Below are 14288 nucleotides of genomic sequence, written 5' to 3' on the forward strand. Positions count from 1 at the left end.
TGGTTTTCCATCGATCACGATTGGGTATTTGTCCGTGTGTTTTCTGCTGAATGCCATCACCGCTGATTTGTCTGGTGATATATGCAGACCCCGCTCGTGGAGGTAGCGTGCTGTGATGTTTATTGCTTTCTGTAGTCTTGCTTTGTTTACGTAGAGAGACCTACTACACGCCCAGAAACAGATATCATCAGCGTATATGGATACGTGAACGGTTTTAGGAAGTATTTTAAGAAGGCCTATTAGAGAAATGCTAAAAAGCATGGGGCTAAGGACCCCCCCTTGCGGTACTCCCCTCTTAATTTCATGAAAACCAGTGTTGCCCTCCAGCGTCGATATGTACACTTGTCTTTCTTTAAGGTAACTTGCAATCCACGTATATATGCGTCCTCCATAGCCAATGGCCCCCAGATCGTGAAGAATGGCCCCGTGTTCTACAGTATCGAAGGCCGATTTTATGTCCACAAATACAGCTGTTGTTATCTTATTGACAGTTTTTGTTTGTTCAATGCTTGTCACTAAATCAATAACATTGTCGATGCTGCTTCTTCCGCGTCGAAATCCATTCATGGACGAGGGATATAATCCTCTATTTTCTAGATCCCATTCGATACGGGCTATGAACATTCGTTCCATTACTTTGCTCATGCAACTTGTTAATGCAATTGGACGATACGAATTAATATCTAGGGGAAACTTTCCAGGTTTGAGGATTGGCAACACACGAGCAATTTTCCATTGTCTCGGTATAATTCCTGTTTCCCATGAGGAGTTAAAGGCCTTTAACAAGAAGGTTCTAGCCGCTTCCCCCAGGTGACGTAAGGCTGAGTATCGTATTCCATCCGTGCCCGGGGAAGACTTGACGTTAGATGCAAATAGTGCCATATCAAGTTCTTTTAAAGTAAAATATGCTTCAACAGCATTGCACACACTTACGGATGGGTCGTCATCTGTCGTATTCGCTCTGCAGTCGATAAGAGTAGAGCAGGAGGTGATCTTGCCACAGAATTCCTCGGCTATGGTTACTGCTGAGACTTGGCGGCTCAAAGCGATGGCCCGGAAAGGACGAACTTGCTGCGGCCTAACACGCAAGCTTCGCATCATGGGCCATATGCGAGTAACTGGCTTTCTGGGATCAAGGCCGGCACTAAGAGACCTCCAACGTTTTTTTGGAAAGCTTGTCCAAGTGTCGTAGAACGCGCTTTTGTGCTCTCCTAGAAGCCCTGACATCCTCAGCACTCTTAGTTTTTCTAGCCCTGCGTTCAGCCCGCCGGCGGATGGCACGCAGTCGTTCGTATTCTCCATCAATAGCTGTCGGGGGGTTTGTCATATTGACAGTTTTGGTCGCTTCGGAGGTTGAAGAGTTGATGGCCGCAACAAATTCTTCTGTCTCAGTTAGTGTAGTACAGGCGGACTCCAGTTTTGTTTTGAAGATATCCCAGTCAGTATAATGCATTGTGATGCGCCTCTTCAAGCAATGCAATCCTTGAAACGTAGTGTAAGTGGGCACGTGATCACTACCATGAGTTTCAATATCAGCGAACCACTTGGCTCCCTCAGCGAGACATGAAGATACGAACGATAAATCTAGAGAGCTACTCGTAGATGCACCTCTGAAATACGTCGGACTTCCGTCGTTAAGAATTGCAAGGTCATATTTTAATGTAACGTCTAATAAGGCTTTCCCTCGAGCATTAATTTTTCTGCTTCCCCATAATGAGTGGTGGCTATTGAAATCTCCTGTCAGAAAATGGGGTGATGGGGTTTGCTGTAAAATTGTATCCAGCCTCTGAATGTCCAAGGCTGCCCGAGGAGGTATATAGCTAGCAATAACTGTGAACGAAGTGTCCTCTATCTTAACAGTCGCAGCAATATATTCATTTGTAGGGTGCGACGGAATATCGTGTTGAATATATGTCAGGTCCTTTCGAATGCCGACCAAAACTCGGCTAAGACCAGTAGTTCTGTGGGAATGAAAAAGCTCGTACCCTGATAGTCTGATGCTGTGCGTCACTCGCGACTCTGATATTGCGATAATAGGAACAGGATATTTGAATATGAATTGTCTAAAGTCCGAGAGCCGATTTCGAAGGCCTCTCGCATTCCACTGAAGGACGGTGGCATCTCTACGAAGCTTGTCTAATGACACCAGATCATAACAAGCGGAAGTATGGCATCTAGTATGGTTAACAGTGTTTGGGCTATAGGAGAGTCCCTTGAACGGAGAATATTACGGACAACGTTGGTGATGGTTTGGAGATTGACCCCGGAAATAGGTGGTTGCTCCCTGGTTGATGCCCTTGGCTGGTTCCTCCTGGGCTGCCTATTTTCCTTATCTTCGACACGCGAAGTTGATGCAGATCCAGGGAGTGCTGGAAATTCTTTGTCATCCTTTAGCTGCAAAGTAGGAGCTGTAGCTTCTGTGGATTTTGTATAGGTCTTGCCTTTTCTCACGCGGGATTGCTGCGTTGACGGCGAATCTCGTTGAGCACGAAAATCGTGAGCTGCGACGTCGTGTCTTGCTTGGTTGACTGCTGTCCTGGCATGGCCAGTGGACATCTGATCTTGTGTAGACCGTAGAGCCTCTTTTGCTGAAGTGTAACCAACCTTAGCTTCGCTCTTGTACCTGTATATTTTCTGCTCTCTTTTGTATGCCGGGCACAAACGAGATGTAGAGTCGTGTGCTTTGTGGCAGTTCATGCAAAGAAGGGTCTTCTGCTTCGCACTTGGAGCGATCATGGGGTCCCCCGCAGCGAGCGCATCGCGATTCCCTTGTACAGGCGGTTCGAACGTGCCCGAAACGGTTACATTTTGAGCATTGACGTGGTTTCTCGATGTACGGTTGTGTCTTGTATCTTGTGTATCCGATTGTAACGTACTCTGGTAGAGTGTCCGTGCTAAAGACGAGCTTGACGGTCTCGGATTTACCCAGTCGTCGGATGGAGATAACAGGTGCAGTAGTGCGAACTGCCAGTTGAAGTTCGACCTCGGTGAGGTCTGCTGGTACTTCGTAGATCACCCCGGCCGCCGATTCTCGTGGGAGCGGTTCGTAGGCCAGGACAGCGATCCCGTCTAGTGTGGTGAGTGCAAGGAGCGCTTTCGTAGCGTCTCTATTTCTGGTGTCAATTGCCAGTATGTTGAGTCGTCGGTTCGGCCTAACCAGGATCACCCCGTCTGGAGCAGTCATGTCCAGTTTTTCTTGAATTTTCTTCGGGTTAATGGTTGCGATCACTTTGTCTGGATCCTTGGGTCTGACTATCACCGTGAGGTGGGGATCAGTACGATTCATAGTCTTGACGGTCTTGTCGCTTGACTCCGAACTAGTTGAGGCTTTGCGTCTCTTTCGGTTCTGAACGAGCTGAAAGGGTGCCGAGTTGGCGTCCAGCTCGTCAGAGATGCTCTCATAGTAAGAGACGGTGCTTGAAGCGCTTGACATACCCAATGATGGCCGCTCAGCCTGTCCATCCAGTTCCATTTCGATCGACGGTGAGCCCTGGCCGGCGGGATGACCCGCCTCAGCCATGGTCGGTGACCGTTGCGTCAATAGCGAGGATCGTATCGTTTTTACCTTGAACTAGCAGCGAAAATCTTGAATAAAGATACAATATAGCAAGACAACCTCGATAGCAGCCAAGGTAAATCCGACTTCTTCTTCTTCTTTCTCCTCCATCGCAACTTATGGAGGCAGCTCAGTGAATGGCGAAGTCGAAACATATATTTAGACCAAAAAACGCAATTTGCGTTGTGACATTAAGCAATGCAGGACTTCGCACTTGCATTGCACTTTAAGAAATGCCTGCGCGTCTACTTACTCGCAAAACATTTGAAGAGCTAATCCCTGAGGTCTATGAAATCAGCTCAGCAAATGACGCTTTGCGTTGCGTAATGCCACAGCGCAGACTTCATTTTTAGGTCTAAACCAGGGGTGGCCAAGCTGCGGCTCTTCCCATGTTACAGTGCGGCTCGCGGCTCCCTCCCCAACCTCCCCCCCCCCCCCCCCCCCTCTCCCTGCCGGTCGCACGAGCGCGTCCCCCCAAAAAGAAATGACTGCTTTCGACTCGGATAGACTAAAGTAGTTCGAGTTTTGTTTTTTGCTATGTACAAAAATTTGCCCCCCCCCCCCCCCCCCCGCGTCTCTTGGAAGTTTTGTGGCCTGTTTGCGGCTCTTAGGCCGGGTCAGCCTAGCCACCCCTGGTCTAAACGGATGTTTAGCCTCATCATTCGCTGAGCTAATGTCGTAGATCACAGAGATTGGCTCTTTGAGGTTTTGCGGGTAAGTAGACTCGCAGGCATTTCTTAGAGTGTGCTTAATGTCACAACTCCGACTTCGTTTTTTGGTCTAAACATATGTTTCGGCATCGTCATTCGCTGAGCGGGTCCCGTAAGTTGCGGTGATTGGCTCTCCGAGTGTTTTGCGGGAAAGTAGACGCACAGTATTTTTTTAGAGTGTGGGCTTTAATTATTCTACGTGGTGCTGATCTGGCACGTCCTGTCGGAGGAACTAGGAATAATTTAGGCACCTTGAGGATCGCATATGGCGGCGCCGTCTCCGCTATACGGGTAGAAACGGGGGGCGAGGAGGAGACGAAAGCGGGCGCGGCGACGCCAGAGCGCCGAGCTCTGACTGCAATCATTAGTGGGCGGACGCCAATCTATAGCTGCCTTCGTCTCTACTGCGCTTTGCCTTGGAGTCACCGAGGTGGTCATTAATCTCATAATAATCGGCTGACAGCTTAAAGAAATACCTCAGGGTGTGGCTAAGTTATAGTCATCATGCTTCTTGCTTCGTCATTCCTCGTTCAGCGTCCTTTTCGGCTAATGCTGGATTCTCATCAGTTAGGAAGCGATGATGAGATTTAAGGTACTCGGGGACTTGTCGCCACCTGCGCTTCTTAAGCTATATATAAGTGACCAACCATTGGCAACTCCGGCGAAATCGACGGCACGTAGCGGCTAGAGCAGATAGATCTGACATCAGCGGCAGGTTAGGTCTCCGGCCTCCTCGAGCGAATCAAATATTCACGACGCCTGGCGGTTAGAACACAAAGTCGCGAAAGTAGGTTCAAAAACACGTGATCAAAATCGCCAATACGTACTGTTGTCCCAAATTTACCCGATACACTCGAAACTCTAACGCACTATCTTCACATAAAAACACACCATTGAGTTTTAGAAACAACAATAAAAAAATAAGAAAATATCCTACCCGGTGAAATATATATATTGCCGCGCGCGCAGCTCGCCACGGAGGCAGCGCGGTCGTGGCCTAACGGTTATCGTGCTTGCCTCCCACGCGAAGAGCCAGGTTTAGATTCCCGGGAGTTACGCGTCCTTTTATTTATTCTTGCAGTTTAATGTTCTGGTGAATTCGAGAACTCTGTTGCTTGTTCGAGGTACGAATGTTTTAGTAGCCGAACATTCCAGGTCGACTGTTCCAGAAGCCAGCGCGAGTACATAAGGGACTCCGCGTGGCGATATGCAGTCAGTCTCGCCCAGACTTGTGCCTATCTCAAATACTCTACTCAAGATACTGTATCTTAAATACTTTTTGAAGTATCTTGGTATCTTGCAAATACCTTTGATCGAGAGTATTTGATACTCTATTTTAATTACAATTCCGAGGATCTTGTACTTATTATCTTAAATACGTTTTTCTCATTCCGCCATTTTCCGAGTTTTTCGGAATGAAGTGGCGTGGGCGTGGCACGATCAAACGTGAACATTCTTTCGAGCAACCAAATCCTGTTGCTAGCTCCGATTAGCTACGATGACTTTGACTGAGCTCGTGAAAACATCGCTTTTTTGCCGACTGTGACAGATATTTCAGCCCGAAGTTTGTACAGTGAAGGTTCTCCCCTCGCCTTCCCAAAGGTGCCTTTTATTTCTATAAAGTTTCCCCCCAAAAAATCCTCAAATAAAAGGTGTGACTTTACGGAAGTAAAGATTCCACCCTGAGGCGCAACGCAGACCGAGAAACGACCCACGACAACAATGCAGACTTGAGTGTCAAGAGAATAACAAATAGAAGATAATGAGAAGTGGACACACACAAAAAAGTAGGCATTTTTGTTTTGCTCTTTGTATATTTGACCCCGCTAAGGCAAAACGTCGAGGTTCTTTTTTTGTGTGTGTGTTTGTGTTGTCAGTCCGGCACTTTTTTCTCTCGCGAACATTGAGAAGCAGAGAACAGTTCAGAAAACAAACTACGAGCTGGATGACCTCTCAAAATGCCAACAAAGTGCCCCCCAACGTAGCGCCTTTCCGAACGCAACCTACTTGAAGAAGGTGTGACCACTACCGTGGCTATTATGTGGGTTCTCTTTGTTATCCATTCACTCATATCCGTGTCTCAAGTTCGTTTATCGCAGGACGTGATAATCAGCGATGTCACTATTGGCGAAGCGCTCTGGCCCGTTTGTCGCCCCCACACCTCGGTGTATACCCAACAGAAGGCCTGTGCACATGCCCACAGGCCTTGTGGGCATGTTCATGTCATCTTTTTTTTAATAGAGAGCGGGGCACAGTGTAATGCAAAAATACCAACAATTAGTGAAGGGACGTTAAGTGCCGGATCTCTCCCGAAAGCAGTCGTCAGAGCATGCGAGCTTGACCCACCTCGGTTTTTGTGCTGATCTGAGGACCGTGCATGCTGCATAGTTCATGCAGGCCGGAGTGGTAACGAAAGAGCCCCTCCTCCCCCTTACCAGAGAACACGCACTCCAGCCGAACGCTGACGCCGCGTTCGGTTAAGTTAGCCGAGCGCTGAGCCATTGTATTTGTTGTCCCCATCCACCTAGTTCTAAAGTTAACAGCTTGGGGCGCCACGGTCTGATCTCCTCCGGCCTCTTTCTTGTTGTCCGAGAAATGTTTTGTTACATCTATCAGTGATATTACCACGCGCGTTGCCCAGCGAGCGCGTGGCCGAATGGTTAACGCGCTTGGCTCTCGCGCGAAGGCTCCGGAATCGATACCAGGGAGCGGACTCCTCTTTTATTTATTCTTTCGACTTGACATTATCGTAAGTTCCAGAACCTTGTCGTCTGATCGAGTTACGAATGTTCTACGCGCCGAACTTTCTACGCCGAATGTTCCATAAACCTACGCGGGTACGAAAGGTGCTCCGAGTGGCGGCCTGGAGTCACTCTCGGCCCAGCGCTCGATCTTGCTGTTTCGCCGACATCGACGCCTGCGACGCTAGCCTTTGTTTATTTTGTTTTTGGCACAAGTTCGCCCCATTAAACTTTTAGTTTGTTCAGTTATTCGCCGCCTCATCATTTGCCATTCGTGACAATATTTTGCTCCTTATAGTAGGACTGCATAAAATAGCCCTACGATACTTTTTTTTCCCGTTTTGTATTGTTGCGTGCTAGTAAACCATTCTGGTAACCCAATTTTGCGCATGTGTATAACTGTTTGTCACTGACGTCGATACAAATTACGCAATGCGGAAGTATCTTCAAAAGTAATTGATTTACAATTCTAAGTATTTGCACTCTACTCAAGATACTTTACAGTGAAAGTAACTTGAGTAGTATTTTAAATACTTTATGAAGCAGGTATTTAGTAACTTAACCTAAATACTTTTACCGAGTATTTTGTCCAACACTGGTCTCGCCCCAGCGTTCGACCCTGCTGTTACGCCGACTTCAACGCTCTCCTGTTATCTCTTGTTTGCTTTTTATTTTTTGGCACGAGTGCGTCCCATTAAACATTTCAGTTTCCCCCCCCCCCCCCCCCCCAGTTATTCTTTGTTTCTTTGGCTGTTCCTTTGTGCTTGCCTCCCACGCGTAATTCCCGGGAATCGCGAGTTACGCGTGGGAGTTACGAGTTACGTTATATATATATATATATATATATATATATATATATATATATATTCACCGCGGAAATTGCCTGCGATGTGCAAACACCGACGTGGAGTTCGGAACGTGATATCAACAGCGGAAGGATACGACGTCCTGGCGTCGAACGGTTATGTGACGGAGCCTCTACACCCCTGTGGGGAGAACACTGTATACGGTCGGGTGCTGCCCGCCTGCACGACGACGACGAGGGCGAAAGGGCTGCCGGCAGGCCGAAGCCACGTGGGAAGTATACGCTGGAAGTGTGTTTATAAAACGTGGTGCGAGCACTCGGTCGGGAATATTCAGAACGTCCCGGAATCGTCCATGCAGTTCTCGTTGCCGTTTTGCGGTTGTGAAGGGTCTATATATTTAGACGATGAATCGGTAAGTTACCACTGACAGCTGTTGAACCGGGGTGATCCCAGCGGCGCCGTACGTACACCTTGACACCTAAAACTTACGGCCGTCGCCTGCTCACCTAGTTTGTTCGGTCTGACCGCGACGTTGGAAGCTACCTCTCCAACTAACCAACATGTAGCACAAAACACTGACGGACAGCCAATCGCCGGAATCTACGGAGGGATCTTGATGAATTACGGGGCCAAAAACATCTTGACCTGAAGAATAATATAACAGTATCCGCTGCGACAGTCAGCATGAAGTTTCACGGCTCGATGTCACAGCCTACAGTACGCTGTCTTTTGCTTTTCTTAGGTTTAAACACATTTATTAGCCTGATCATTCACCGAGCTTCTTTTTCTCAGGTTGCAGCCAATGGCTCTCCGGAGTGTTTTGTGGGGATCTAGACGCTGCAGACCCCTTAGTGTACCGGTTTGAGGGGTATACGACGGCCTATATCAGCGGCCCGGGAGAAGCAATGTTGCATGGTATGGTAGCTGAGCGAATTGCCCAATCCCTAGCACTCGCTCATGGTGCTCTGACGGTCGCATGGCAGGAATATTGTAAGTTTGGAGTGAAAATAAGAAAGAAGAGAACGAGGATATAAAGCCCTAGACGTGTCTGCTAAGGTCACTGGAGTGTAGACTAGAGGAAAACGACAGCCTCCAGAGGAGCACAGCGAATATAACAATGACATTTCACCTGACTGTGTCCAGCTGTCTTCCTTTATCCCGCGGCGTTATTTTTTGCCTAAACGGTATGCTTACGAGCGGTCGCGAGAGTTGTTTCCTATTTATCTAGAGCGATTCAGTTGTACAAAACCAGGAGACGCGGCCAAAACAAACAAGAATCAGGAGAGACAGAGAGAGAGAGAGAGAGAAAAACAATTCCGGGAAACCTGAGACCTAACTATTATTGCTCCCCCACTCCTCTAAAAACAGTCTTGTTGAAGTATATAAACAATTGTTCTAATCACTTAGCCGTAAGAATTATGATAAATACGTCCTCACACTACGCAAGACGTCGAATGATGAGTATGTTGCGGGATTCGACACTACAAACAAGCCACGAACTGGAGCAACAGGCGATCCTTCCCCGGCAAGACCAGCTTCCCCTGTAAGCCCACTTCACCACTTGCGCATCAGTTCGGCGGCCAAGCCCCACCTTTTCACTCCCGCGATATTCACCGACGCGACGTGGGTCGGACGCGGAAAGCACGTGTTCCTGGTGCAGAACACTGCACGCGGCACACGCACACAGTAGTCCACCCTCCTTGACATGTGCCTACACTTCAAAAACGGGATCCTCATCACCGAAAATAAAACAAAAAGAAAAAATGCTCCCTGGCTGCCCTCCTCCCGTTGCGTGGTCCAGAGGCGATTGCGACGGACTCCTCCTGAAAGCGCACAGAAAAAACATTCCAGGAATCCCCTCCCGCCCTCCCCGGCCTGTGCTCAAGTCCCCCCCTCATCGCGAGTCCCCCCACGTCATCCCGCAGGAGGAGAGAGTGGCGGCAACAGGCGGAGGGGGCAGCCCGCAAAGGAGGCACCGGAACCAGCGAGCGAGCGAGGAGCCCCGTGTACGTAGCGTACCAGGCCGCCAAGACCCCCAAGTGCAAACAAAAACCAAAAGCCGCCGAACCAGTTCACGGACCACCAATTACAGAGCCACCAGCGGCAGCTCTCTTGCAGGTGAGCCGGCGGCGGCGGAGGGGGAGCGCGAGACAAGGAGGCCTCGGGACCTGCCCTCCCCACGGGCCCCCCACCGTCCCCCTCGCTCGCCGTACCTGCCGAGAAAGAACCCTACCTGCCGAGGAGAAGAAAGAGGCGGCGACCCTCCTCGCCTGCTGGGCACCTGCCTTCCCCTCCTCGAGCTCCGCTGCGACGTCCCGAAGCCGGCTTTCAGTCGAAGCGATCCCCTGCCCGTGGACTAGTCGACGCCGGCCTCACCTCCTTGTGGTGCACACTGCGGATTACAACCCTCCGGAGAGCGTGACCCTTGCCGACGTTCGAGTGGTGTCCGAGTGCGTGGCCGCGACTGTCTTCGCCGACCGGGGGCATCCTCCGCCATGACGAGCGGCTCTGTGTAGTTGAGCAGCGTTCGACGCGACCTGTTGTGCTTTGTGGCTTGCGGCGGAGCAGAGAGGGTCTTCTAGTCGCGGCCCGATGGCGGCGGCCAAGCGCTACAGCGCCGGCGGCCCGGGGCGGCTCGAGCCGCTTTCGTTAGGCTTAGCCCTCGCGGTCCTGGTCCTGTGCAGGACAGCCGCGGAGGCCGCCGAAAAGGTACGTACTCTTCTCGTGCGATTGTGCCTCTCTGAATGCGTCGGGTCGAACCAGCTTCCCTGGACCAAATGGCGTGGCACAGGCCGAAATTGCCGAGAAATGCCTGACCAGTTGACCCAATAGGCTCGTGTTCGCCGGCTGACTGTCCAGCTTCACAGTGTTTGGATGCCTTGTCTGTATATACTTCTAACTAGACTGTACAAGAAATATATATCGGGGATTCTCATAGACCAGTTTAGTGCCACGACAATGGCAGAGTGTCGCCAAACACTTTGCCCGTACGTAACCTCATTGCGACGATTGTGATTAAGTAAGGCTATTCAAAAACGCCATCATATTAACCGCTATCATCACACACACACACACATGTTATGCACCACTTCCACGCGTCCAACGTACGCACGCACCACATCTCCAGGAGCGCGCATCGACATCCGAGCCCATGCCCTCCGGCATGGGACAATACGCGTATTTACTCTTTATATCATGTCTACCTGGTTCGGCGCGCATGGTCGAAAGGCCCACGGCCCGGTCCTCTTGCGAAAGCGTCTGTCTCTATACGAAGCGACAAGGTCGGATCACCTTTTGAATGAAGGCCGCTCGAGCACACAAACGAATTCACCGGAAGTCGCTTCGCTTGTTTGCCATACAAAGTCAACAATGGAGGAGGAGAGAAAGACGCGGCGGGACGCAGCTCGCTCCTCCGTGCCTTTTCGTTCTCGTGCAGCGGCGGAGGTCCGTGCGTGAACAGCCACGCAGCCAGCGAAGACGAAGCGACAACCTTGATCCGCTAAGCCGGCCAGCCGCACTGGCCGTTTCCTGTAGCGCGGGGCTGCTCGGTCGAAGTGTTGCGCCAAACCGCTTCCACCGCAGCCCCAGAGGAGGACGTTCGAAACGCATCGTTCGCGAAATGCGGCCTCCTTGCGCAATCCGCAGGTGTCGGAGAACGACAATGGCGACACACTGCACGGCTCGTTCAATTTTTTGTTTAATGCACCTTTCTCGCGGGAATCAAACATCACATTTATATCGAAGGCTTTCGTGCGAGCGGCGCGAATCAGCCGCTCGGCATGCCCTGGTTTTTGTCGATTCTTCGAAGGTCATTGACATAAATTCAATTTGAAATGCCAGTAAGACAGGGGTGCACTTAATTGATGGGGACTCTGTTATAACCTATGCTCTTTCTTGAAAGTTGCGTGTGCTAAAGGTACACGGACGCTTCGCAAAATGCTTCGTTAGCGCGAGATCTCCCGCACGGAAACGAATGCGCTCCCAGAACGCTGGACATAACACTTCAGATATATATATTTTTTATGATGTCGGTGTGTCCTTTATATGCTGCCTTGGAATCATCGTTCAAAAGTTTAACAAAATCGCGTAAATTCGAATTGGTATCCTTTCATCCGTCTGGTGGCATGTCTCTTGGTTAGCGAGGTCTATTCCCAGTTCAATTAACAGCACACCGCTGTGTTTGATTTCGGGTGAGTGGAATTTCGTCATGACACGACAGCGAGTTACCGAGACATCCGTGCTTCGCATGAAGTACGCCAAGCGGTACAAGAAGTAGCTTGGCGCACAGCCTACAATGTACAGATTTTACGGCAAGGCGCAGTCGTATCGCAACCCAAGGCATTCCAACGCAACCGCGTCTAAAGGCTGGTTCACACATTTTTGTTTGATTACGACCGACAACGTTACGACACGTTGCATTGCACTGCGATACGTTGCACAGACGTCGGTTGTCATAGCAACCTGTAGTAGTCGCATCTCGTCGTAGGCAGTAAGTCACTCATAAGCGATCGTAACGTGGTCGATCGTATACACAAAACACGAATGGCTGAGCCTGGCCTTTATAGTGTTGGAGTTGCGAGTACCGCAATGGAAACATGATTATGTGACATAATTTAAGAAAAAGGTTAAAAAAATAATGTCAATTAAAATTACGCATTGTGATGGCAGAAATTTTGTACCGCAAATTGTTCAATACAGCTTCATTAAGCTACCAAAATGTTTCATGATCCTGGATACTAGGCCATTCAATGTCAGGCATATTTGCTACGTGGATCTACAGCAAACATATGGAAACACCAAGAAAAAAGTCGCCTTCGGCGCTGACAAATTACCAAAGCGGGATTGTCTTTTCTGACGGAAGCAATATTAGTTTTTAGACAGATTAGTCTCCAGCATAATATCCCGCGCCAGGCATGTGCTTGTTAATATTTCCTTCGTTTTTTTTATGCATGAAACTTGTTTTTTTTGTGTTTTTTTTCTCGTGAAGCAGCCATTTTGCTTTGCCAGACGTCGGTTTAAACACACATGCTATCAAAACACACACGCATGCACAAGTACATGACGCGAACGGAAAGGCGAAGTCTACGGGCTATACGCAATAGTTTTACTACACCTCAAAATGTGAAATTAAGTATACGTTCGTCGGGATACTTCAAAAGATTAATGACTTTGTTACAAATAAACTATAACCGATAGCAACGAGTCTGGGATGGAACAACAACAAAAAAAAAATATATAAATCTACCTATACTAATAAAATACTCTAGAAGTATAGAAGCCCCACGGGCTAAGGTTTGTCAATTTAATGAAGGCCCAACTGGCGAAATTCGCTCGAAAAATCGATTAGCGTTAGTTGATTAGCGCTGCAAGGATGAGTTTCTGGATTGGCGTTTCCCCGCCAAGAAACGCTTCCTCAAAGATAACTGGATAAGGCTAAAACACAAAAAATACATTTGTTTTTTTGTAAGACGGAAATATGTGTGTGTGTTTGGGGGGGGGGGGGGGGAAGGGGGGGATGCCTCGTGATCTTTTTTTATTTTTTTTTTATTAATTATGTCGTCGGAGATTCTAGGATCTGAGAGGCTGCCCGGTGCCGATATGTGATCTATAGGGAGCCAATGAGATGGATAGCAACATCACCTGTGAAGGGGACACAGATAGTAATGGTAGAGAGCGGTAGGAGTATACCTACTATACTTTTCATACGGCGCATTCACACTGGCAGATGAACTCCTTTCGTCAAGCAGCTACAAGACACCATTTAAATTCGGTTGCACTGAGTGCTAACTATGCAGGAGACCGCGCGGCACAATACTAGCTTAGGCGTAAATACTCTTCCCAGCTGCCACTGGTTGTTTATCTGGCCAAAAATAAACTTCTTAGCATCAGGAAGGAAGTTTTCGTTGCGACAACTAACTTTATAAAGTAACGTAAGTGAACAGGCGCGCTAGTTCGGTACTAAAATGACATCCCAAGGACTTCGAGACTAGTTTTATCGCGATGTCTTTTTTCTTTTCTTTCATCTCACCAATCTCGGGGTTTCTGAAACGTAACGTCTAAGATGGCGCAACGCATTGTTTGCAGCGTTGTTGTTGTACTGCTAAGATTACGGCTCAAAATACAGGAAACAAAACCAATGCTCCACGTTTCGGGCATCGCTGCAGACGTTAACTGGACAAGAATCTTATATATACGAGTTTTACGGTGCCTTCAGCTATGACGTTGACGAAGCGCATTTCATTCGGGCGGGGAGTAGACAGGAGAGAGGAGGTTTTGTACGCAAAAACGGCGACGGGCAAGAAAACTGGTTCAGCTGGTTCACAGGCTTCGACTGGAACGGCGCTGAGTCGTCGGAATTCTCAATGCCGGGGGAAGGGATGATCGAAATTCTAGAACTCGCGGAGACGGGAAGATTGGAGCGGAGGACGTCGTTAAAACAAAAAATCCAATTAGCGCGTTTTGACGTTGGCAAAAA

General features: G+C 48.9%; 1 protein-coding gene across 1 annotated transcript in view; it reads left to right on the forward strand.

The window, feature by feature from the left end:
• The first annotated feature begins 10405 nt into the window (after positions 1-10405).
• Positions 10406-14288, forward strand: part of LOC8040537 — a 131708-nt gene continuing 127825 nt past the window's right edge. Inside the window, exon 1 of the mRNA XM_029994005.4 lies at positions 10406-10522. Within this exon, the coding sequence (XP_029849865.2) occupies positions 10406-10522 (117 nt within the window). The remainder of the gene's footprint in view (positions 10523-14288) is intronic.

This window comes from Ixodes scapularis, unplaced genomic scaffold (assembly GCF_016920785.2).
Source record: "Ixodes scapularis isolate PalLabHiFi unplaced genomic scaffold, ASM1692078v2 PGA_scaffold3__209_contigs__length_174095766, whole genome shotgun sequence".
Lineage (NCBI taxonomy): Eukaryota > Metazoa > Arthropoda > Arachnida > Ixodida > Ixodidae > Ixodes > Ixodes scapularis.